This window comes from Temnothorax longispinosus, chromosome 12 (genome assembly GCF_030848805.1).
Source record: "Temnothorax longispinosus isolate EJ_2023e chromosome 12, Tlon_JGU_v1, whole genome shotgun sequence".
NCBI lineage: Eukaryota > Metazoa > Arthropoda > Insecta > Hymenoptera > Formicidae > Temnothorax > Temnothorax longispinosus.
In genome coordinates this window covers 11446638-11474356 of record NC_092369.1, presented here as the reverse complement: position 1 = coordinate 11474356, position 27719 = coordinate 11446638, and the positions used below count along the sequence as shown (strand labels likewise).

The 27719-nt window shown below is 29.7% G+C and overlaps 3 protein-coding genes across 5 annotated transcripts; all 3 read right to left on the bottom strand.

Moving 5' to 3' along the window:
* Positions 1-486: 486 nt before the first annotated feature.
* LOC139822801 (aminopeptidase N-like) lies at positions 487-18536 on the bottom strand. Of its 2 annotated transcripts, XM_071794830.1 has the most exons (13): positions 18378-18536; positions 16499-16978; positions 14925-15392; positions 14220-14403; positions 13824-13980; positions 13642-13723; positions 12880-13277; positions 12412-12689; positions 12040-12233; positions 11550-11849; positions 11396-11465; positions 11026-11211; positions 487-625 (listed from the first exon to the last, which is right to left on the bottom strand). In XM_071794830.1, the coding sequence occupies exons 2-12, from the start codon at positions 16975-16977 to the stop codon at positions 11056-11058; spliced, it is 2766 nt and encodes a 921-aa protein (XP_071650931.1). In that variant the 5' UTR covers position 16978; positions 18378-18536; the 3' UTR covers positions 487-625; positions 11026-11055. The 2 variants fall into 2 exon arrangements, with proteins under 2 accessions (XP_071650931.1, XP_071650930.1); XM_071794829.1 differs by lacking the exon at positions 487-625 and having other exon boundaries at positions 10910-11211.
* Positions 650-8557, bottom strand: LOC139822802 (aminopeptidase N-like). Of its 2 annotated transcripts, none has more exons than XM_071794832.1 (12): positions 8441-8557; positions 6891-7367; positions 5180-5647; positions 4222-4402; positions 3595-3739; positions 3418-3499; positions 2626-3023; positions 2169-2446; positions 1780-1973; positions 1361-1663; positions 1197-1266; positions 650-826 (listed from the first exon to the last, which is right to left on the bottom strand). In XM_071794832.1, exons 2-12 carry the CDS (start codon positions 7364-7366, stop codon positions 692-694), a joined length of 2730 nt encoding a protein of 909 aa, XP_071650933.1. In that variant the 5' UTR covers position 7367; positions 8441-8557; the 3' UTR covers positions 650-691. The 2 variants fall into 2 exon arrangements, with proteins under 2 accessions (XP_071650933.1, XP_071650934.1); XM_071794833.1 differs by lacking the exon at positions 8441-8557 and adding an exon at positions 7771-7795.
* A 949-nt stretch (positions 18537-19485) lies between the features above and the next one.
* On the bottom strand, positions 19486-27487 carry LOC139822920 (aminopeptidase N-like). The gene is made up of 12 exons (XM_071795109.1): positions 27349-27487; positions 25413-25912; positions 24297-24746; positions 23580-23763; positions 23083-23239; positions 22711-22792; positions 21888-22270; positions 21374-21648; positions 21038-21228; positions 20614-20922; positions 20462-20531; positions 19486-19957 (listed from the first exon to the last, which is right to left on the bottom strand). Exons 2-12 carry the CDS (start codon positions 25901-25903, stop codon positions 19808-19810), a joined length of 2742 nt encoding a protein of 913 aa, XP_071651210.1. The 5' UTR covers positions 25904-25912; positions 27349-27487; the 3' UTR covers positions 19486-19807.
* Positions 27488-27719: the final 232 nt, after the last annotated feature.

Here is a 27719-nt window from a genome sequence, read left to right as displayed (position 1 = left end):
AATGCAGATTTTTATTATTATAATATATATTTATAAATATATATTAACTTCATTTCTTGATACTCTGAACACATATAAGATTTAACTATTTGCACTAGAAAATTAAATTAATGAAATATTGATACATTTCTGCAAGAGTTGTACCTACTTACTTATTTCATAAAAATAAATAAAAGATACGTATACTCTTACAGAAATTTAACAGTGTTTTTAACAGTATTTTTAACAGTGCTTTTAACACTCAAAATAAGTATATTTAATTATTAATCAAATAATTACTTACAGTATTAAATTTCTGTAAGAGTATGCGATTATTATTTCTATATAATTATATGTATGTATACTTTTCTTATGTGTTAATTGCATGTATATTATCTGTTCATAATATTTTTACATCAATAATGCACATAATATTTTACATAACATATAATTAATACTAGCTGTTTTTAATGATTGACCGATTTGTTTGAATAATTTAGATGCATGTAGGTATTTAAATATTTGCATCTAATTATTTTGCTTATTCTACACAAATTTTATTTACATAATATTATTAGTAAAAATTATAACAATTTCTGTTGACTCGATTCTTCATATTATGGTGAAATCTTCATACTGTAAATTGGTGGAAGTTATCGATAAAGAGACATTGAATTTATTGTAATGTAATGTAATAATGTTTTTTTATAAGTCATTTTGGACTTTTATATTCTAACCATACACGAATTTTGTTTACTATTGCCTCCGTCAACTCTATATGTTGCTCTTTGAATTTTAATAGGTCTTGTGGTCCTTCCATTCCAAGCTTATCTACAAGTGCTTGTAACTGAAAAAATATTTTAAGTATATTATTTTAGCATATAAAACATATATTATTCTATATGTACAATTCCATGCAAGCCGTAAAAAATGTATTATATTATTTTTTAAATATATAAAATTTTTTAAAATAGAAATTTGTTTATACAGGGTGACCCAATTTACAGAAGGCGCAATACGAATCTCGAACTCAAAACCTAATAAGAGAGTCTATTGGTCCCCTTTGAACACTCCAACTTTTATCTTTAAAATGCAGAAATCTTTTTCTTTAAAATGTATTGATCAAGAGATATTTGAAGTGGGCATTTAAAATAGATCACCATGTATATAACATTGTGTATTGTTTATATTTCTTTGCTTGTCTGTAAAATCTATACCTTTTGGACTTGCTTTCTGGATACAACACTCCAACTAAGATCGTATAACAAATTTTCAGGATCGTCAACTCTGTAATAAAAAATTTAGTGCGTTTATAGCCACATAAATCTGTGAAAAATGTGCGGATTTATTGCGAGTGCGAAATCAAATGTAAGATTATTACCTAGTTATAAGTTTATCCCAATGATTAGCAATAAAATCTATCACCATATCAATATTTGGAAAATCTCCTCTTAATACCGAGTCTATAACACGACGAATATCACTCTTCACGATTGGTGACTCTTCTGATATGGTCATATTTAAAAATTTCTCAATAATAGTCCGGTTTTTAGAGCATCCAAGGGAGTATAATGTGGGTCCAGACATGTTCGTGTTGTACATATACAGCAGTTTGTTCCAAATAGTTTCATTCGCTTGCTTTATGCCATTACAGAATGTCAAACTTTTCTCTGGGAACGAAGTTCTAAAGCAGAATTTTTAGGAATATTGTATACAAAAGGAGTGCTTTCAATATCATTTACTTTCAGTAGATAAATATTTAGTCTTTCTTTTTATAAATGTAAAATATTTTATATTTACCTATTTGTGAACACAGTTGGATTTTCCAAATAAACAATTAATTGTTTATAGGTTTCATGTAGACACGTAGGATGATCGAAAGCGCATGCACCTTCAAATATAACTTCCCTTTTCAACTTTGTGAAAGTATCTTCATTCGGGTGAAACTGCATTACAGTTTCTACTATATTATTCATCAAGTCCAAGACGTACGGCTATAATTGTATAAATTTAATTAATTTTGTAATATATTTGTAGTATAAATTGCAATATAGAGCGTTTGAAAATTTCAAATGGCTGTAAAACAATGAAAAAATGTTTTTTTCTTAATTTTCTGTGTAATGTCGTCTGAAACATTTTTTTCTGTAATTTTTACACAAAGATTTTATGATATGTAAATTATAATTTACCTTAAGCAATTCACCTCCTCCATTGTAAGCAAATATTTTGGCTAAATCTCCTAAAGATTCAAACAACGACCACCACACTATGTAATCCGTTTCACGTCTCAAGTATTTCGTGACTTCCATGAAATTTCTGGGATCTAATTTGCCCGTGTACATAAGGTAAATCACGTCGTAAATTATTTGTTCGCGATTTAGTACATGAATTTTTGTGTAATTCTCAGAATCCAGATAATCAGCAATTTTCAACCAATTTGTTGTGTCATAATTTACACGATAAAAACCTGCAATTATTAATATAATTTCAGTTTAAATATAATGTTATCAAATATTGTTTAAATCAATGTCTATAGTGTGCTTAGATTAATTATTTCTGCAAATTTACATACTTATAAAAGTGATAACAGATGGATTTATAAAGATTCATATAAGGCATATACTATACATCTATATAAAATCTTACCAGTTTGTTGAATGTTCACAATGATCCAATCTTGCGGGTCGATACCATCGATCACGAGCTCCTCAGCTTCTGGTGACAACCAGTGCGTAGCTAAAGTTGACGAGAAATCCGGATTGTTGCGAGTTGCAAAATTTATTGGAACCCACCACCTATTTGCACTGTCCGCATTATTGGTATTTGTACTCATATTTTCAAAATATTTTGGTTGAAAATATTCTTGTGTGATCTTCGTCTTTCCAGTATGTTGATCTCTGGTTACTGTTATAAGAGGGTTTCCTTTCTGTCCTATCCAGGTGTTCATCACTTCTTGGATTTTGAATTTGTTCTGTACTGCTGATTCTTTAAATGCATCTTGCAAAGCGTTCCATAAGTCTTCAGGCTTGGCTACGCCATACTTGCTAATAATTTATTTTATATATAAATGTTGATTCAAGTTTAAAGAAAATTCAACATCTATAGCGTTATTTGTAGCGTTATCTATTATAATTTTTATGAAATTTTATGAGACTCATTTAGTGCATAAGAAGCCATAATACATATACATAGCATTTTAATGTACAACGTATTTTGCATTATACATTATAAGGTATAATATAATATATTATACATAATAAATGTTACAAATTTTTATAACATTTATTATAATATATTAGAAGATTGTTAGTTATTATGGCTTCCATTAATACTAAAATAATAGTAATTTAATATAAACTGATTAAAAGTATATTTACTCTGTAAATATATAATGTAAATATAATTTATTTTTATAAAAACATGTAACATTTTACTAACTGCTTATTAAGATATTTGACGAGTCCGGCATGGAATACCTCATCGGAAAGGCAATGTGAAAGCATTCGTAAAAGCTGAGAAGCTGAAATAATAATCATATTTGTTAAAGATCTGCGACTTTTTTGCAAGCTCTGATTTGAGTAAGTCTTTGTTCGTTAATTAAAGAAATATTGTTACCTTTAAGACTGTTATGTTTTTTGAATTTTGAATTAATTTCTTCAATAGTATTAGGCTCTAAATTAAGTTCAAAATGGTTCATAAGAAGTATTGAATTCAGTGTTGTTGAACTTAAGTGGTCCATAACTCGCCAATTTTTATATATCTAAATATATAAGTAGTTTATTTAATATTTTAAATATATATTTATATATATTTATGTATATTTAAGTGTATTATATTCAAAAACTATAGTATACGCTAATTCTGACATTTTTTTCCTTCAGAAAGACATGACAGAAGGGAATCGTAAATGTATTTTACATAAATTGACGTGATAGATGTGTATATAATACTAAGAACTTTCCAGCAAGCGACACAAGTCGACACACAAGCCTCGTTTTATCTTTGTTACTTATTGCCAAAAAAAAGATAGAACGATGTCTGTGTCGATTTGCTTGCTGGAAAGCTCCTACTGTATATCATTGAAACAATGTTGATGAGCGACTGTCATGGCATATTTTCACAGTCGTGTGGTTAATGTAACAGTAAAATATTAAAAATAAACAGCGCGCGCGTAGCGCGCGTCTGTGATGTCTATAAGTATAAAATAAAATACATTCGTGAACTTTATTATCAAATTTCTACCTTATCAGCAATGTAATGCTTGAAATATTCAGCAAGTCCTGTATTCAGCCATATATCAGTCCACCAGGAAGGACTAACAACATTGCCGAGCCATTGATGGCTCGATTGATGTATGATGTTGCCTGCAGTTGTATACAATTCATCGATTGGACTATCTTCATTGCACAGTACTTCGACTTCCCTATAAATAATAATCATAATATATATGTAGGGGAACGGGGGGTAGCGCCGGACAGTGGGTAGCCCCGGACATTATTGAAATTCAAGTATACCGCGTATCTATGGCCATTGTTTAAGCATTCTGCATATGTCGAGATACGCAGAAGGGCATATTAGAATGTTTAAACAATGGCCATAGATACTCGGTATACTTGAATTTCAATAATGTCCGGGGCTACCCACTGTCCGAGGCTACTCCCCGTTCCCCTATATACAGAATGTACGTAGAAATCTTATTTTATTAAGTATTTTAGAGTAATGAGACATTGTTCTAACACACACATACATATTATTTGTATAATATTTGTAAAATATTTGTAAAATTTGTAAAATTAAATTTGTTCCATTTTCTAAATTTAAGAATAGTTAAAAATAGTACATAACATTATCAAAGCGGACAAAGAGGACAGAGAATTCAGACAGCATATCTAAAAGACGTCTTTTAGACATGCGTGCATGCTGTCTGAAAATATTTCTACAGATACAATATTTCATATATAGACAAAACTTGTATAACATTGCAAAGTAATAATAATATTTATTGCAAAATATTGCATTTTTTTTAAATATTTCTAATTGTACAAAATAAATGTAATACGATTTTATATACAAATAGATTTTCAATTCGTTCAAAGCATTTACGAGGTATCGTATCACCGAGATATTTAATGTATTGCAATGCTTCATCCTTTTGTGTATGTGTTATTACGTACGTTTCTACGTACGTATCATGATATACCTGTAGGTGATAAGCCCCCAGCTTTCCATGTCCTTATTGTACCCAATAACATATTTGTCAGGAAGCGCAACATGATCGATTTTGGGCAACCGAACGGAACTGTTGGTGTATCGTTTCAATTCGATCGCCGCTTTCTGGGCGGCTTCGTGGACGAAACTTGTCGAGGAATTTACGTTGCATCTGCTCCAGACGTTGATGGTGCCATCGGAATTACTTATTTTATGAAGATCGGAGATCAGGAAGCTGACTAGGTACGTCGATATAACGGGCGATTCTTCAAAATGTGTCCATATCTTTCCGTCACTCTTGTCGATTTCTGACTCTTCGGAAATCGGCATGTTTGAGATGGCCGTGTAATTGCGATGGTGTTTGACGGCAATCTTAAAAGAGGCCTTTAATGCCGGCTCGTCCCAACAAGGAAAAGCAGCGCGCGCATAAGTCGGCATAAAATTTGTCCCGGCGAACCATCTGTGGAAATTTCAGCTTTTATTATATCTCATTAAAGACACTAAATTATTTTTGTGCGTTTATTTTTCATGTTACTATTATTTATTTTGTATTATTTTCCATATCGCACACCGAGAAGAATACTGTCACAAAAATTCACAATTTTCAGGAGAAAGAAAAAACAAAAATTTAATTCAATTCTTTTGAATTGTGAGATAACTAATGCAATCATAATTATAATATTTTGTTATAATAACATTTATACTGTTTCTTGAAGAAATCTGATATAATTCTAAAAAAAATTCTCACTTAAGATTTTCAGCACTCCTCGAGTAAAGTAGTATTTTGAGGTGTGTCATAGTTCTTGCAGCAATTGTTATGTTTTTACTAAACTTGTGCTTTAAAAGTAAAAAGAATATGAAATAAATTTCACTTTGGAAGAGACAATTTATGTACTATAAAATAAGTATAAACGTAACAAAATAACGAAGTATTAATAAACTAAAACAACGTTCGAAAAAAAATAATTATTATTAAGGAGACTGTTAATTATTAAAAAAATAATTAAATTATTAAAAAAGAGACTCATGAAAAGTACGATAAGATATTGGAATATAATTGTTTTTGAGAGAAGTTCTCAAATATCAAATTTTTTTATTTGTTTCCTATAAATAACTTTCTGTAGTATGCTGATTGTAGTTCTAAATAAGCAGCGGCAGATTTTGGTGTTCTATTATTTATTAGTTCTTTTTTGTAATTTTGCTAAGAGAAAGATGCTTTAAATGAGATAGTCTAAGGATTATTTTTGCTAATTTTATAATTTTAATGTCTGTCATTATTGCAATTTTATTCTCAGTTGTTTTTGAAAATCTGTTGCCAAGTGAATTTTTTAGAAAAAATATACTTATCTTGTAGTAGAAGTCTGTCACAAATCAAGATAATATTTTCAAGTTGTGACGTTATTTCAGTAGAAATACTGCGACACTCACTGTACTTATTCACTTATGACCCTATTTATCCAATGACCGCAACTCAATGGGTTTAAAAAGAATAACTTCTGAGACACTTCTGCTTCCATGCGGTAAATTTTGCATAAAGACTTGTAACAGTACATGTTATGGCACGTATAGGGAACACCTTAGGCATACTTTTTATGTGTTTAACTCAAAATCGAATTTCTTTGAGTTGTAGTGATAGTATTCTTCTTGGGGTACGATATATAAATTTAGAAACTGTAATATAAAGAATTATTTTTTATACTTACACTGTATCTCCCGCGTCATTAATGTAAGAACTGCGATAGAATCCATATGATTTGTCGTTTAGTATACCGGCAAATTTCAGATATAAAGTATAATGTCCAGCAGGTAATTCCTTGTCAAAACCAAGAGTCAATAAATCGGTTAGGTTGTTACTGTCGTATGAGGTAGGGAAGTAAAGATCAAGTTCAGTGTTGGCTTTCAGAAAAGTTGCGTTTTCGTCTATTATCAGTTTTTTCATATGCAGCGTGAGAGTTTTCGTCTGGCTCAGGATCTCGATGTTAACATGTACTTCGCCATCAAATGCAAAGTTGTCCGGAGTGAGGTGCGGGTTCAATTTAAGATCGTAGGATAGCGGTTTTGTGTGATTAGGTAGCCGATAATTTATTTTCTTATCGTTCGAATTTGAATCTTGAATGGCAGCGGCGTCTGCCGCGATGAGCGCAAAGGCGCAAATGCAAATGATTTTGTACGTTAGCATTCTGGAAAAATAAAATAATTATTTTAAGGTTATCATAGACATCATCGAGAGGTTTTCTCTATACTGATAACCTACACGTGAAAGAAGTAGCTCTCTTGCGTATATTGTTGTTGTGAATTTACTTGAATAAACAAAAATTGCTTTTTAGTATCAATTATCCGTTCTCAGATTATATCAATCCATAACTTAAATTTACGCAAATAATTTTAGTTTTTTATCTAAAATAATGCACTATAATTTGATAAAATAAAAAATATATATTTGTTATATAATAATATAGTAAATACTAATCTGTTCTAAATTATTTTACGTTACATACTTTTTCAAAATATAGTAATGGTAGATATAATGGTCTATTTTAACTTAATGTTTAATACCTTAATAGAATTTACGTACGTGCGTACCTCGTATTTACGGAAACGCAGTTTTGCGTTATCAGAGAAGCGTAGACGTAATACCGCAAAGTATAACAAATGTATAATGTGAAAATGTGTCTCCGCGTCAAACCAGCTAACGTGACCGTAATATGTTAATTAAGTGGATCAGGCAATATATTAAGCAATAACGCCGGGTATCACGTTCAAAGCTGAATTTAGCTTTACATAACTTCCACAAAAGAATAATAACTGCTTTACGGAACGTAAACGATATTGGTTAAATGTCTAATTCATTAGCATAATGAGTCAGAGTCAAGTCACAAGTTAATTAAGGTGCGATTTATATACCTAGCTTGTGAACATCAAAAGTATACTGATTTAGAGAGTCGTCGAATTCTTTTTACAAATAATTACAAAAAATATTAAATTATTAGTTATGCAACGCTATCTGTATATAAGAATGCAAAAGAATATAAAAGAAATAACAGTACCGTTATCAGAAAACATAGTTAAAATTAGTTTAAGAATTCAAAATTCAGGTCTCTTGAAAAAGATAATAAAAATGTTTGTATACAAAATAGCAAAACGCTTTCTAGTTTTATAGTAGCATTTATTATTTTTGTATACAGATAATCTAATTGCATCAATGGATATTTTTTGTTATCTTTTTTTTACGTTTTCTTTTTTGCGTACTTACTTATTGTTAAGCGTTGCAAGCTCTCATGCAGGCGACAGTAACGATTCTACTAGTCGAGACAAGTGCTACTTTCCATTTATATAAGCCTCTTTGCTACAATTTCCAGAAGCGTTTGACGTTAATAAAGTGTGATCTTTTCGAGGAAGCAAAGCAAGGCAAGTAATTTTACCAAGTATAAGAGTAATGATACGACTCATATATATGCGCTTCGACATTTGCATTATTAATACAGTTCTTTACAGTTATTTAGATGGTTACATCGAATCGATTTAATTATGGGGAGAAAGGGGATTTTCTCCCTGTAATTAAATCGACTCCAACGGGAACTGTATTATAAGTTTGACAAATCTAGTTGGCGCTCAGTTTAACTAATGTTGGAAAAGATATGTGTAATACACAAAAAATATATATTATATTGGCTACCAAGATTCAGCGCGGATCGTATTTGGCGATTTAGTTTAATTATTTGATTGCATATTATAACGATCGTATATAATATTCTCGTGTTACCAATTAAATATTTGATAGAATAAAGTTATAAAATTAATTAAAAATGTAAAAGTATATATATTAATACAACTTTTTATATCTAATATCTTAAATATATTTATATACTAGAAATATAATAATGTATAAAAAAAGTCAATCTGACAATAAGGTATAAAACTAAGATCGGAGAAAACACTAAGAATGTCTCAGAATGTTATTTTCTTACAGCTTTCTTTTATTTTTCACACATGTATGAAAAGTGTTTGCGTGGATTCCGCCCCCTGCAGGAGACCCGAGGCCCGAAGTAGCAAGCACACGTCATTTTGACGTCCAAACTGGTCATTTTTGGTCATGTGTCGTCAAAATGATCGATTTTTTTACATTGACCTTATATTGACGTCATAATGTGACGTCATTGCAATGTCACATTTCAGTCATAAAGTGACGATTATCTTATTACCCAGGTAACAAGCTCACGTCATTTTGACGTCATTTTAAATTGGTTCTTCACTGACTACTCTTGACGTCATGAGTTGACGCTTTTATGACTTGAAAATTTCGGTTTAATGTTATAAAATCTTGACGTCATGAAATGTACCGTATTTTGACGTCATGGAATCACGTCTTTTTCTTATTGTTAACATAATGATGTATTTAAGGCTGCGGTCAACTTGACGCTACAAATGCCTCGAAGCATTCCTCTTCTCCTTTCTTTCAACGAAGAAAGAAGGAGAAGAAGAACGCTTCAAAGTATTTGTAGCGTCAAGTTGACCGTTGCCTAAGACGCAAATGTGGTAAAAAATGGGCAGTCACATGTGTAATATATGGTATTATTTTATTAAAACGTTATTATACTTACATCTATATATATAAATATATAATAATATTTTCACTCATACATAATATTTTTATGTATTTTAATCGAATATAACAAATGTTTAATTGTAATAAATATTTATAATATAAAGGTTTAAATATATCTAAGCAGAACCTTTGAGACTTTGATACAATAAGCACCATCAGACTTTGACATAATTAAAAAATATTTATACTTTTACAAATTTAAATAAAATGTATCTTTGACAACTTAACTAACAAAATACTTATTGTATTATCATAGATTTAAAGAGAATGTATCTAATCTTTGGCAATTTAAATAAAATCCTTATCATACTCTATATATTTAAATAAAATATATCAATCAAAACTATGTATGATTGGTAAACATACGTAACTCAATTCTCAATTCTCAATTCCCAATTCTCAATTCTCAATTCTCAATTCTCAATTCTTAATTATAAATATTTATTATTTATTTTAGAAATCAGTATCCGTTATTCAAACCCGATTTTTTATTCCCTTTATTCTTTTGTGTGTGCTGGTTTCATTTATTTAATTTAATTTTTCCAGCGGTAAACTTATGATTATTTCGGTTAAAATTTTCATAAACATTAGATGTGCAAGTCGGGAGTAAAAATTAGTTTTGATTACCCCAGGTATCGTTTTAATATCTTTAACAATTTAAATATTTTTATTTTATCTCTTTGACCAACACTATTGTCACACCAAATAAGTTGTTGTTCAGATTATTTGATAAGGACCCAAACGAATCGTAAAGTCGTTTGTCAGTACACTCGTTAGTCAATTGTTGTCGAAAATAATAAACTTTTTCTGGTTAATCAATAATGGCGGAACAAACAATTATTTCTGTAAATTAATGAAATATTGATACATTTCTGTAAGAGTTGTATTTACTTGTTTTATAATAAAATATAAAAAATACGTATATACGATTATTATTCTCACTCTTCTTATGTGTTAATTGCATGTATATCTGTTCATAATATCTTTATATTAATAATGCACATAATGTTTTACAATAAATAATAATTAATAGATAGTAGCTGTTTTTAATTATTGACCGATTTGTTTTAATAATATAGATGCATGTATTATAGATATTTAAATATTTACATCTAATTATTTTGCTTATTCCACACAAATTTTATTTACATAATATTATTAATAAAAATTATAACAATTTCTGTTGACTCGATTCTTCATATTATGGTGAAATCTTCACACTGTAAATTGATATGGAAGTTATCGATGAAGAGATATTGAATTCATTGTAATGTAATATTCGTAAGTGGGTTTGAACTTTTATATTCTAACCACAAACGAATTTTGTTTACTATTGTCTCCGTTAACTCCATATTTTGCTCTTGGAATTTTACAATTTGTGGTACTTCCATTCCAAGCTTATCTAAAAGTGCTCGTAACTGAAAACGAGTATTTAGTATATTATTTTAGTATATAAAACATTATTCTATATATACACAATTCTGTACAAGCTGTAAAAAATGTATTGTATTATTTTTTAAGTATATTTTGTTAAATAAAAATTTGTTTATATGTATATATTATTATGTAATATATTTTTTCGCTTATCTGCAAAGTCTATACCTTTTGTACTTGCTTCCTAGATACAACATTCCAACTAATATCGTATAACAAGTCCATAGGATCGTCAACTCTGCAATAAAAAATTCTGTGCGTTAGCTACATAATTCTGTGAAAAAATGTGCGCAGTTATCGAAATCAAATACAAGATTATTACCTAGTTATGAGTGTATCCCAATGATTCACAACAAAATCCAACACCACATCAATATTTGGAAAATCTCCATTTAATACCGAGTCGATAACACGATGAATATCATTCTTCGCGAATGGTGAATCTTCTGATATAGTCATATTTAGAAATTTCTCGATAATAGTCCGGTTTTTAGAACGTCCAAGACAGTATAATGTAGGTTCAGACATGTTCGTGTACATATACAGCAGTTTGTTCCAAATAGTTTCATTCGCTTGTTTTATGCCATTACAGAATGTCAATCTTTTCTCTTGAAATGAAGTTCTAAAGCAGTATTTTCAGGAATATTGTATACAAAAAAAGTACTTTCAATATCATTTACTTTTAGTAGATATATATTTAGTTTTAAGATAAGATAGAGATAATTTCCGCATAACGATTTATTTTAATGTATATGTATTACTCATTTTCCTCTCTTTCTCTCCATATAGAATATTTTATATTTTATATTTACCTGTTTGTGAACACAGTTGGATTTTCCAAATAATCAATTAATTGATTATAGGTATTATGTAGGCATGCAGGATGATCAAAGGCGCATGCATTTTCAAAAATAGAATTTCTTGCCAATTTTGTGAAATAATCTTCATTCGGGTGAAACTGCATTACAGTTTCTACTATATTATTCATCAAGTCCAAGACATACGGCTATAATTACATAAATTCGATTAATTTTGCAATATATGTGTAATATAGAGCATTTTAAAATTTGAAATGGCTGTAACAAAAATTTGATTTTTTTTATTTTCTATGTAATATGTTTTCTGAAACATTTTTTCTGTGATTTTTGCATAAAGATTTTATGATGTGTAAAATCATAATTTACCTTAAGCAATTTACCTCCTCCATTGTAAATAAAATATTTAGTTGCATCTCCTAAAATTTTAAACAACGAGTTCCATACTACGTAACTCGTTTCACGTTTCAAATATTTTGTGACGTCCATGAAAATTCTGGGATCTAATTTGTCAGTGAACATAAGGTAAATCGCGTCGTTAATTATTTGTGCGCGATTCAGTACATGAATTTTTGTGTAATTCTCAGAATCCAGATAATCGGCAATTTTCAACCAATTTGTTGTGTCATAATTTACACGATAGAAACCTGCAATTATTAATATAATATAATATAATATAATTTCAATTTAAATATATAATGTTATCAAATATTGCTTAAATCAATATCTAGTGTGCTTAGATTCTTTATTTCTGCAAACGTACTTATAAAAGTGATAACAGATAAATTTATAAAGATTCATATAAAGACAAATACTATACATCTATATAAATCTTACCAGTTTGTTGAATGTTCACAATGATCCAATCTTGCAGGTCGATATCATCTATTACGAGCTCCTCACCTTCTGGTGACAACCAGTGCGTAGCTAAAGTTGTCGAGAAATCCGGATCGATGCGAGTTGCAAAATTTATTGGAATCCACCACCTGTTCGCAGAGTCTGCATTATTGGTATTCTTACGTATACTCATCTTTTTATACGGTTGATAATATTCTTGTGTAATCTTCGTCTTTCCAGTATGTTGATCTCTGGTTACTGTAACAAGAGGATATCCTTTCTGTCCTATCCAGGTGTTCATTACTTCTTGTATTTTGAATTTGTTCTGTACTGCTGATTCATTAAATGCGTCTTGCAAAGCGTCCCATAAATCTTCAGGCTTGGCTACGCCATACTTGCTAATAATTTATATTTATATATAAATGTTGAGTTTATAGAAAACTATCTATTATAGGCGCGTTATTTTTATAATTTTTATGACAATTTTATAAGATGTATTTACTGCATGAGAAGCCATAATATATACATAGCATTTTAATGTACAACGCATTTTGCATTATACATTATAAGATGAAGTATAATATATAATACATAATAAATGTTATAAATTTGTATAATATTTGTTATAATATATTTGAAGATTGTTATATCAGTACTAAAATAATAGTGGTTTAATATAATCTGATTAAAAGCATATTTGCTCTGTAAATATATAAAGTAAATATAATTTATCTTTATATAGAATTGTAATATTTTACTAACCGCTTATCAAGATATTTGACGAGTCCGGCATGGAATACATCATCGGAGAGGCAATGTGAAAGCATTCGTAAAAGCTGAGAAGCTGAAATAATAATTGTATTTCTTTAGGAAGGATCTGCGACCTTTTTACAAGCTCTGATTTTTAGCAAGTCTCTGTTTGTTAATTAAAAAAATATTGTTACCTTTGTGACTGGCTTGTGATGAAACTTTTAAATTAATTTCTTTAATAGTATTAGGCTCTACGTTAAGTGGTTTTGCGTGTTCAAAACTGTCTCTAAGAAGTACTGAATCCAGTGTTTTCGTAACTAAGAAGTCTGTAACTCGCCAATCTTTATATATCTAAATATAAATAGTTTATTTAATATTTATGTGTATTTAAATATATTAGATATATTCTATATTAAATATATACTATAGTATGCGCTAATTCTGGCTTTTTTTTATAGACATGACAGAAGAAAGTCGTAAATGGATTTTGCTGTTAAACTGTTAGGTGATAGATGTGTATATCCCTAAAACACCGTTGAATCACGATATAAAGTAAAATGCATTCCTGAACTTTGTTATCAAATTTCTACCTTATCAAGAATGTAATACTTGAAATAATTAGCAAGGCCTGCATTCAGCCATATATCAGTCCACCAGGAAGGACTAACAACATTACCGAACCATTGATGACACGATTGATGAATGACATTTTCTGCAATTCTGTACACTGCATCGATTGGACTACTATCTTTATTGTACAGTACTGTGACTTCCCTACAGTTAATAATAATCATCATATTATGTATATACAAAATGTACGTTGAAATCTTATTTTATTAAGTATTCTAGAGTAATGAGACATTATTCTAACACACACATGCATATTATTTGTTAAATTAAAATACTCCATTTTTTAAATTTAAGAATAGTTAAAAATAGTACATAATATTATCCAAGCGGACAAAGAGAACAGAGAATTCAGACAGCATATCTAAAAGACGTCTTTTAGACATGCGTGCTGTCTGAAAATATTTCTATAGATACAATATTTCATATATAGACAAAACTTATAATATTACAAAATAATAATAATATTTATTGCAAGATATTGCATTTTTTTAAATATCTCTAATTGTACAAAATTAATGTAATACAATTTTATATACAGATATATTTTTAATTTGTCCAAAGCATTTACAAGCTATCGTATCACCGAAATATTTAATGTATTGCAATGCTTCATCCTTTTGTGTATGTGTTATTACGTACGTTTTTACGTACTTATCATGACATACCTGTAGGTGATAAGCCCCCAGCTTTCCATGTCCTTATTGTACCCAATAACATATCTGTCAGGAAGCGCAACATGATCGATTTTGGGCAACCGAACGGAACTGTTGGTGTATCGTTTCAATTCGATCGCCGCTTTCTGGGCGACTTCGTGGGCGAAACTTGCCGAGGAAATTACGTTGCCTCTGCTCCAGATGTTGATGGTGCTATCGGAATTGCTTGTATTATGAAGATCGAAGATTAGGAAGCTGACTAGGTACGTCGATATAACGGGCGTTTCTTCAAAATGTGTCCATATCTTTCCGTCACTCTCGTCGATTTCCGACTCTTCGGAAATCGGCATGTTCGAGATGGCCGTGCAATTGCGATGGTGTTTGATGGCAATCTTAAAAGAGGCCTTTAATGCCGGCTCGTCCCAGCAAGGAAAAGCAGCGCGTGCATAAGTCGCCATGAAATTTGTCCCGGCAAACCATCTGTAAAAATTTCAGCTGCTACTATATCTCATTAAAAACAATGAGTTATTTTTGTACGTTTATTTTTATTCATGTCACTATTATTTATTATTTTTCATATTGCACACCGAGAAGAATTGCATACTCTGTCACAACTCAAAAATTCACCATTTTCAGGAGAGAGGAAAAACAAAAATTTAATTCAATTCTTTTGAATTGTGAGATAACTAACGCAATTTCCATTACGATATTTTGTTATAATGGCACTTATACTGTTTCTTGAAAAAATATGACAAAATAATAAAGTATTAATAAACTACGAAACTTAAAGAACGTCCGAAAAAAGATAGCAATTATTATTATTAAAAAAACTGTTAATTTTTAAAAAATTAATTAAATTATTAAAAAACAAACTCGTAAAAAGTATGACAAAATTTTGGAATATCACTGTCTTTTTGAGAGTAGTTCTCGAGTATCAGATTTTTTTTCGTTTCCTATAAAGAATTTTTTGAAGTACGCTAGTTGTAGTTCTAAATAGGCAGCGATAGATTTTGACTTTCTCCTATTATTTACTAGTACTTTTTTGTAATTTTGAGAGAAAGATGTTTTAAAAAGGATATAGTGTAAGGACTATTTCTTTTACTTTTATAATCTTAATGTCTGTCATAACAACCTCATTTTCAGTTGTTTTTGAAAAATTGTTGCCAAGTAAATTTGCTAGAGAAAATTTACTTATCTTGCAATAGAAGACTGTCACAAGTTAAAATATTTTCAAGTTATGACGTTATTCCACTAGAAATACACACACACACACACACACACACACACACACACACACACACACACACACACACACACACACACTGCGACACTCACTGTATTTATTCACTTATGACACTTCATCCAGCGACCGCAACTTAATCGATTTAAAAGAATAACGACACTTCTGCTCCCATGCGGCGAATTTTGCATAGAGACATTGTAACACTATTATAGCATGTAGGAAACATTTTAGACATACCTACTCTTTATAGGCTTAACACAAAATCGAAATTTTGCGAAAGTCTTCTCGGGGTGCGATATGTAAATTTAGAAACTGTGAATATAAAGAGTAATTTTACACTTACACTGTATCTCCCGCGTCATTGATATAAGAACTTTTATAGAATCCATACGATCTGTCGTTCAGTATGCCGGAAAATTTCAGATATAAAATATAATGTCCAGTAGGTAATTCCTTGTCAAAACCAAGAGTCAATAATTCGGTTAGGTTGTTACTGTCGTATGAGATAGGAAAGTAAAGGTCTGCAGGTCCAGTGTTGGTTTTTAAAAAAGTTGCGTTTTCGTCTATTATCAGTTTCTTCGTATGCAGCGTGAGACTTCTCGTCTGACTCAGAATCTCGATGTTAACGAGTACTTCGCCGTCAAATGTAAAGTTGTCCGGAGTGAGGTGCGGGTTCAATTTAAGATCGTAATATAGCGGTTTTGTGTGATTAGGTAGCCGATAATTTATCTCCTTATTATTCGAAATTGAATCTTGAATGGCAGCGGCGTCTGACGCGATGAGCGCAAAAGCGCAAATGCAAATTATTTCGTACGTCAGCATTCTGGAAAAATAAAATAATTATTTTAAGCATATCATAGACATTATCAAGAGGTTTTCCCTGCTGATAATCTACCCATGAAAGAAAGTAGCTCTCTTGCGTAATTGTTTATTGTGAATTTACTTGAATAAAAGCTAATTGTTTTTTAATATCATTTATCCGTTCTCAGATTATATCAATAAGTAGCTTAAATTTACGTAAATAATTCTAGTTTTTGACGTAGAACTACGTCTTTCTCGGAGGGTAAGGCGTAACTTTGGGTGCACGACTACAACGTTTTCTTGCAACATTTTTTTGCAACGTTTTTTTTTATCGAAAAGTATTAAAGGAAAATATACTTTATTATAGTGTTTTTGAAAGCTCTCGATGTGAGCTAAATGTTCCTGCAATTTATTTTGGTGGTTTTTTATAATCGATTTTCTTGAAATGTTATTATTATAAGAACCTGATGTCTGTCTGTATGTCTGTCTGTCTGTCTGACCGTGAACTACTCATTCGTTAATAGACCGAATTTTAAAGAATTATATGTGAAATAGGAGTAGAATTTTCTGGGAATGACGGTGGTGGGGTTAATTTTTCGATACCGATATTTTTTAAACCGGTTGTGTAGTTTTTTGTTATATTTTCGAAAATAATAATTGTAGAGTAATAAATAAGTTGTCATTTGATAGCTTATATAATCTCATTTTCTCTCTAAAGTTTATTAAAAAAATCGGTATTGAAAAATTCTCTCTAAAGTCTATAAAGTCTCCAAAAGGGATTACCGATTTTTTTTGCAACGTTTTCTGCGAACTATTCATTTGTTAATAAACCGAATTTTAAAGAATTATATATGAAACAGGGGTAACATTTTCCGGGAATGGCGGTGGTGGGGTTAATTCTTCGATGACGATTTTTTTTAAACCGGTTGCGTAGTTTCCGATGCCAATGTGTTTCTTATGTTCTAAAACGTCGAAATATCGCATTAAAAAAAAAAAAAAATGCAAAATTGCTAATAATAAAGAGGTTACCGATTTCTGTTTTAAAAAACAGCCAAACTTACCAAAATTTCTATAACTCAAGAATTGATTAACTAAATTTTAAAGTCAACTGTCACACAGTTAACGTAGCCCTACGTCTACTTTCCTTCGCTGAATACTTTAACATGAAATAGTGACAGTTGACGTAGTTCTACGTTGTTGTGCGGCACAGTTGTTACTGTGCCCGTTTATTTTTTATCTAAAATAATGTACTATAATTTGATAAATTTAAAATTATATATTTGCTGTATAATAATATAATTGTTTAATTTGTTCTATATTATTTTGCATTACATACTTTTCTGAAATATAATAATGATATAGATAATGGTTTATTTTAACTTAATATTTAATATCTTAATAGAATTTACTCACGTGCATACCTCGTATTCACTGAAAAGTAGTCTTGCGTTATCAGAGAAGCGTGGATGTAATACCGCAAAGTATAACAAATGTAATGTGAAAATGCGTCTCCGCGTCAAACCAGCTAACGTGACCGTAATGTTAATCAAATGAATTAGGCATATTAAGCAATTGCGTCGGGTATCACGTTCAAGGCTGAATTTAGCCTTACATAACTTCCACAACAAAGAATAACAACTGCCTTACAGAACGTAAATGATATGGGATAAATGTTTAATTAATTAGCATAATGACTCAACAAGTCAAACAAGTTAATTAAAATGCGATATAGCTTGTTGACATCAAAAGTGTACTGATTTAGATGGTTGTCGTATTAAGTTTTTTACAAATAATTATGAAAATATATTAAATTACTATTTGCTTAGTTATGGAACGCTATCCTTAAATTAGAATACAATAGAATATAAAAAAAAATAACAGCGTTGTTATCAGAAAGTTTGAAATTAATTTAAGAATTCAAACTTTAGGTCTCTTGAAGAAGACAATAAAAATTTTTTATACAAAATAGCAAGACGCTGCCTAGTTTTATACAGTAGCATTTATTATTTTTATTTACAGATGGTTTAATTGCATCAATGGATATTTATTGTTATCTTTTTTACGTTATCTTTTTTGCATACTTACGTTATTAAGCGTTACAAGATGGCCATGACGGCCCATGACGGCCGTAGTGATTCTACTAGTCGAGACAAATACTATACTTACCATTTATAAGTCTCTAAAATTGTATGCTTGTATTGTATTTTTGCTATGATTTCCAGAAGCATTTGAGCTCTAACAAAGTGTGACTCTTTTCGAGGTAGCAAAACAAGGCAAGTATTTTACCATAAGTATAAGTGTAATGATACGATTTATTTATGCGCTTCGACATTTGCATTATTAACGGAAATAGTAGGGAACGATGTTGAGCAGTATTAGAATCTAAGAACTCTATATAAGGTAGCGTACAAAAAGAATAGCAAGAAATATTATTTGTCAAATAATTCTAAACGTTAACAGAAAATAATTATATAATTAATATATAATTAATATATAATATATAAAATGATACACAAATACAGTCTTAGATATATCCGATACAATATATTTCATAAATTAAATCATACCCAATTAGTTACATTGTACTACAAAATACAATACATTAAAGTAGTATCTATATAAAAATAATAATATAAAATAAAATTAATATAAAATTATATATACGCGCAATAATATATTATTTATATTATAGATATACATATAATGAAGGTATTAATAAAAAATAATATCTTAACTTATTATATAAGTTAAAAAGAAAGAGAAAGGACTCTTTCAGATAAGCTTGAGAATTAATATTAAAATTACAGCTTATAGATATTTATCTAGATTGTACTTATTTCCTTTTAATTAGTTATGGTTCTTTTGCAGATTCATTTCTTTTTATTATAAATGGTGAAAATTTGTCAAGTACATTCGCCAGATCAGACTTTTGATCTTTTATTACACGTTGAATATTTTTGGGTACTTTTTCTTCGAATTTACTTTTCACGAAGTCGTTGATCTACACAACAAATTAATATTAATTTTATTATTATATATTTAATTATACGCATTATAAAAAACTGATATAAAATATTTGTCCATAAATCATTATTTTTACAAAATCAGGAATTATAGGTATGCTAAATATAATTTATTTTTCTCAGAAAAAGTTAAAAAAAATAAGGTAATAAATGATACCGCAATGTATAAGATTCTTACTTTATAATTATTTAATTTAAGTTTACAACTCTGCCATTTGTGTAATATTATGTACTAATTAGTTAATATCAAACTTATAAAAAAATTTAATAAATTGTGGTCTTTTGTTTGTTGTAAGTACTAACAAACTCTTCAAAATTTTAATATTTTTTAACAAGTAAACATATATATTGTTTTAATTATCTTATTATTAATCTAATAATAATGGTATAATATCAAAATTTAGTCTTTATAGTTGTTGATGGTAAAATCGAAGTAAATAAATTTAATTATAAATAAATATGTGACATCTAAGATAATTTACCTTGTCAAGTCGTTCACGAGAATTCACGCTATAGATAATACCAACTAATATTCTGTCATTATTGCGCATCCTATAAAAGAAATTAAGAAATTACAACTAGTAGGTAAAAGACACAATGCTCATAATTAGTTAAACATATTATTAGTTATTACCTTGTATAATTATATGTTATTTCATCTAAATTTGCTAACATATAATCCAGTACTACGTCGTTGTCTGAATGTTTCTGAATAATACGTGAAATAATGGCAGAGTAACCATTGTTTTGTATTATGATGTCATTCGAGGCACTTGTATTTATAAAATTAATCAAAATATCAGGATTTTCAGAACAAGCCAAGTATTCTAGTATATCATTGTCTTGTTTGATGAAATATATATCCATTAATTTGTTCCACGTAGACGCGTTAGCTTTCATTATACCATTACAATATATCCATTCTTTTAAGTCTGAGGGAATTCTATATATATGTATAATAAAAAAATTGTATAATTCTGTACATTATTATTATTAAATGTAATTTATCATCACTCTGCGCCACATATTACAACTCTATATGATTACAATAAAATTACCTATGTGTTTCGGGATTTGCAAGAAATTCATCTAATTTAACGGTGGCCATTCTTTTGCACTCGGAGTGACCAAAATTACATGCCCATTTTAGAGTGTTGGATCTTTTCAGCTTTGTAAGATCATCATCGGCAGAATCTTCTTCGTATCCTACGTTATTAGTAATTTTATCCAAAATATTCAGTATATATTGCTATATGTAGAAATTATAAAAAGATTAATTTGATAAAATCTTGATCTATTCTGTCTATAATTTATAAATCTTAAATATACATAAATGTTTTATTAATTAATATATATATATATATATATATATATATATATATAATTCTTCTTACCTTAAAATAATTAAATTCTGGAAGTTCATGAAATTCTCTCGTGAAGTCTAATATATTAAACATAGGATATAATGCTATAAAATCTGTTTCCCGAGACAAGTAATTCGCGAGGTCTAGAAATATCTCTATATCGAGTTGACGTGCTATCATAAGATGATAGGCGTCATCAATGATTTGTGCTCGATTAAGCACGTGTATTTTTGTATAATTGTCAGAATTGAGATAGTTTGCAATTTTTTGCCAATTTGAATCGTCGTAATTAACACGATAGTATCCTGTTGAAAAATTAATTAACATTACAGACCACATTATTAAAGGTTTCGAGATTTATCAGGAAACATGTTTAAATATTTCTTTCTCATGTTCAAGTTGTATCGAAAAATCGCCGTCATATTATACATAGATTGTTAATTATGAAATAAATTATCACTGAAGCTTTGTGGTACAAAAAATTATGTTTTCTATATTAAATTAAGTTGTTGTTAAATTATTGTTATACGTAAAACATATTTACCCATTTGTTGTACGTTGACTATGACCCAGTCATTTGGATCGATTCCATCAATGTTTATATTTTTATCTTGTGGTCTTAGCCAATGAGTGGGCAGAGTAGAGGAGAAGTCGGAATTCGTTTGCGGAGTAGCAAAAGTCACAGGTATCCACCACTTATCGCTATCGATATGCTCATTTTCGCTCTTTGGACGAAAATGTTCTTGCGTTAGTATCGTTTCACCAGTGACATTATTTCGAGTCACGTATACCATAGGATAATGCCTTTGTTTTAACCAGGTATCCATTACATCTTTCAATTTATAGGCACTATGTGGAACATCTGATTCATCAAGGACTTCTTGCAAGGCGTTCCATAAGTCGTCGGAAGTAGCCGAACTAAATTGACTATGTAATGTAAAACGAACGTGAAAAATAATGTAGATTACATGTTTTTAGTTTATTAAATAAAAATGTATAATTTTATTATAGATCAATTTTTCATTAGTTTAATTTTTTGCAAGTTACGTAGAAAAGAAACATAACGAGTGGCATATTCCCCCCAATTACCTTATAATTGACTTTATTCAAGCAATTTCCTTCGTTCAATGCAATAAAATGTTATTTCAAAATTACATGTATGTTCTTGTGTGTGTGTGTACCTATGTACAAGTGTTAATTTGATACTTTTTTTTCTGTGTATAATAAATAAAAAGTAAGAAAATTAAACTATTTTAATGCTACTGTAAGTAAACAATTAAACGTAACATTATTATTACATTGAATTCTTTATAGTTTTATACATTTATATTTCTAATATAAATAAATATATGTGTTATAGAACTTACTGTTTATGTAAATATTTAATAATACCGTTCCGAAATACCTCAGGGGTAAGAATATGCTGTAACATGCGCAGTACAGCGGGTGCTGCGATAATTAACATTACATAAAGCGTGTATAACTATTATGTTATAATAAAGACATATCATTCATAAGTTCGCAAACGTAACTAACGTGATAGCAAAAAAATTAATTTTTGCAATTTTAAAGTAGAATATATAAATATTTCTTTACATTCTTACGACAAACTTAATATATAAATAAATAGCATATTTATATATAAGATTCCTTTTTATCGTTATTCTTCTCTCTTGCCTATTTTGTGTCATGTACGTTTGGGAACTCTTGGGGATTGATTTACATTTACTTAATCTCACCCTTGCCGTAACTGGAATAAGAAAAGAGTGAGTCAATTTCTTCACGATTTTTGGCTTCGAATGTAATAGGTTCCATATTCTTAGCAATGTCATAATGAAGAGCTGATTGTTGAGTCTTGATAACAAAGAAGTCCATTATTCGCCATTCTTTAAAAATCTGGAAAAATACGGAACTCTAGAAAGTTTTAATAAAATTAACTAAATATTAATAGAATATTATTACTACCAATATAAACAATTTAAAAAAAAATCTATTTTTATTTCAATTAGTAATTATTTTATCCGTAATTATTAATACTTTTTATAGCATAAAATTATCTTCAATAATTACAGATAAAATATAAGTGATTTATTTGTTTTTTTTCTGTTTTTATATATTTTACAATCAACTATAGAGAATCGACGTATTTTAATATATTATTTAATCTATCTGTCACATAAATGATGATTTATTCAAATGCATAAGGACATATTTGTAACAATATTTATATATCAACCTCGTTGAGGATATGTTCTTCGAAGAATGACGCAAAGCCTTCATTTAGCCACACGTGAGACCACCATGACGGACTGACTACATTACCAAACCATTGATGCGCCATTTCATGTGCTGCTGTCACCGCTACTGTTAGTTTACGCTGCAGCGTATTTTCTTTTTCATCGTATGCAAAGTTAGACTCGCTAAAAATTATTTTATAACGCAGTTATATATTGTTTCTTTTCGAAAAAGTTTGCTATGTAATTAATGTTTACATATTAAAATTGTTTAGGGTATACATGAGACTTTTTACGGTCTTGATAATTTGCCGTTTATAATTAGAGGATTTTTTCTCTAATTTTTTTTAATTTTAAATACGCCTATTATATTTTTATTTTTTCAATATTAGACATTTCACATCTTTCTTCACGATTGTTTAATAATTCTGTCTTAAATTTAAGGTCAAATTGATGGAAAATGTTTAAAACTATTTAGGAAAATATAGTTTGAACATAAAAAGAGATAAGAGTTAATTTTTTTGAAAAATCCTGAGCCTTGTTTTCTTACGAAGTTTTTATAATATACAATGTTAAACACAAAATTTTACATACTGATGCATGCATCAGTAAGCTGGATAATATGTAAAATAGCAAAAAATTTCAAAGTTTTTGTGTAAAGAAAATACTATACGTGTAAGTCATTCTGTTAACATATATTTTAAATTACGTTGCGTTACATGTAAATAATGAGTCCCCAATTTTCCATGGCGCCAGCTGTAAACTGCGGAACTGCTAAATGATCCATTTTTGGAACTTTATCGGTGCTGTTGGTATATTCCGTTAATATGTCTGTAGCCTTTTGAGCAACCTCCTGCGCAAATTTTGAGTGCGGAGCCAGTGCTGATCTGCACCACATGTTGAGCGTTCCATCCGCGTTAGGAACACGAACAAAATCGGACACTACAAATGCTACGAGATAGGTGGACATGACGGGGGTCGTGTCAAAGTGTGTCCACATTGTATCGTCTTGGTCGTTAGATTGATCCCGTATCGGCATATTTGACACAGCTGTGTAGTTTCGATGATGTTTTATGGAGATGTTGAAGGTGGCTTTTAATGCCGGCTCGTCCCAACATGGGAACGCTCGTCGCGCCCAAGTTGCCTCGAAATGCGTTGCGGCCAACCACCTATCACATTTCAACGTAACACGCTTTCGATAACGGATAAATTCGTCAGCTACTGTTAAAGCGAGCGAAATTTTTGAAAAACGTGTAAAATGCGGTTTAATAAATCATATTTAAAATCATATACATCTTCTTGCAATCTGGCCGCGGCATGTGTAACTCAATGCTTTTAAACAAAATTTTAAGAGGATAAATGCATATGCGTTTACAGAAATTTGATAGCCGGATTTTACTGGAATAAATTAAATAAATTTGGTATAATGTAGTGTTTTTAAAAATTAACTTTCTTTACAACTAAAATTTATATTACATGGTTATAAATATGTAGAAAGATATTTCGGATGAAATCCTGTTCAAAAAGTACAGATAAATATATAATTGTAAATTTAAGTAAAAATGTAAAATATAATAACGTATTTACAGAAAATATGTTTAATTATATAAAGGGGTAGAGTATTTAAAATATTGTATATTTGCAATTATAAATCTGAGGCCTTATGTGCCATGCTTTATATTAAATCTTATGTGAGTTTAAGATTTTGGCACATTATGGCGATGGTAATTGCAAAAATAACGAATAAATTATAACAAATGATATTACGAAAACGATAATACGAAAATAATATATAAATATTGATAATCTTGAAATTTTAATATATGTATACTCACACTTTATCTCCGTTTTTATTGATGTACGATGTTCTGAAGAAACCATGCAAATCGTTGTTTAGAATACCGACGAATTGTATATTTAAACTATAAATTCCAAGCGGTAATTCATCGTCAAAGTGAAGTGTTAAGATTTCTGTTTCATCGTCATAATTATGCGCGGTCGGTGCGTAGGTGACAGTATCACTGCTGACCAATGACGTCGCCGTTTCATTTATCGTCAATTCCAATGCGTGCAAACTTAAGTCTCGCGTTGCACGACGGATGTCGATGATGATATGGGATATACCATCGAAGGTAAAATTATCCTCTTCAATATACGGTATCAATGCGATGTCGTAGTGCACCGGCACTACGTTGTCTGGTAAACGGTAATTGACTGTTGCGTTCAAGTCATTTTCTGAATCTCCGTCAACAGGGAGAGCCGTTACAGTGGTGAATATTAGGCCGACATTTACTAATACTTTCAGAAACCCCATACCAATCCTCATTTCAAATACCTGTATATGAACCGTACTTTATAAGAAAAAGAAGAGAGCATTTACAACGTATTCTAATATTTTTTCTTGTTTGTTTCCAATCTTCATATTTTAATGAATTGATTCTCGAGGAGAAGGTTTGTATAAATATCGCCGATATAAATTTTGTGCACCTTAACATAGTTTCTAAATAATCAACATAGTTTCTAAATAAAGAGAAGAATACAGAAATACCTCAATGTTTCTAACGAAAACAGATGTATATAAAAAATTTTAAATAAAAAATGATTTTTAATCTATGTCACTATTTGTATCTCGAAATTTGTATGTTGTTTGAACTCGTCATTAATATTGTAAACTACTTATGATGCCCATGTAACTAACGGAGTTTAGTGAGACTATATGCCATGTTGTGATTTAAGGACGTATTTTCCGAGGTCAAAAGTAAAATTTTTTGCGCGTCGAAAATTTTAAATATTTTAACTAATATTTTTTCTCCGAATCTCGAGATAAATGATTTTGAAGAGTAATGCATGCTGAACCCGAATCCAGTAAATTTTTGTTATTTTTGTTGATTTCTAATATTTCATGAGCAATCAAACTTAAAATCTGTGTCCGGGGTGAAGTCGTCACCAAGCCATATCATGGAGGCTTCGGGCGAAAATCAAAGTCAAAGAAGTAGCAGTGGTCGGATTCCGGCGAGGACTTGGATAATATGTGTTGTGTGTGCTCAGAGATGACAGAATATAGAGCTGACGAGAAATAGTGCATTTTGTGCGAGCGTAGGGAACATATATAAATGTGCGCGCTTTTCTTGTAATTATTTTCCGCCATCGCGTTTTTAATTAATGTTTTTATTTTTCTATTAAAAAATAATAAAATCTATCCTATCATTTTTCATGATCGGAATTATAAATTTTTATTTAAAATTCAGTCCGAGAATGGAGTGACGACTCCGCCCCGGCAATTTTGACATTTCAATTTTAGCACCTTTGTCGTTTTTACTCTATACCAGTTGAACAAAGCGATGTAGACAAAAAATGACCTTATAAATTTTGTAGCCAAGGGTTTACTCTTTACAACGGTATACCACAATTTACTAAAATTATTTGTTTTGTTGTTAAAAATCGGCACCGAAAAAATAGTGATGACTTCGCCCTCGTCTCCCCTACCTAAGATATGTTATAGTTTTGTTTATTTAATCTGATGGGTTTTGACAAACAAGAAAATTCGTTCTTTTAGTTATATGTACTATATTACGGTATTAAATATATTGTAAAAAGTCTTGTGTTTAAAAACGCGACTGTAGATAATATGTCACGGTTTTATATATATCAAGAATATATATTTGAATCTAAATTCGTGATAATTATCAAGAGCCTGGCGAAATGTCAACGAGATAATTCTCGCGTTGGAATCAGTTTCTCATTGTTGTAATTATATACAATGAATATTACCTTTCTGTTTTATATTTTGCGCAGATATAATTGTCGAAATTAAGCCGCGAAACGTTGCAGCGGCTAGGTCTTACTACTCGATAGCAAAGCGCCTCTACTTATGAAGATAAATGGCTCCTGGACTTTAATTTATAACATTCGGTGAATACCTCGTATTGGGCATGACGATCGAATGTTGTATGACGTAACAGTCATCCATTGTTATTTCAAACATGTCTAACGGCATAAATAATTTACTATTTACATGATTGACCTATTATGAAACGATGAATTATGTCACACATTATAATTTTTAAATGCACGGAAGAATATAAAGTAATGTATAAATTAAGCGATCTGTAGCTTTATTACACATAGTGAAAAAAAATTAA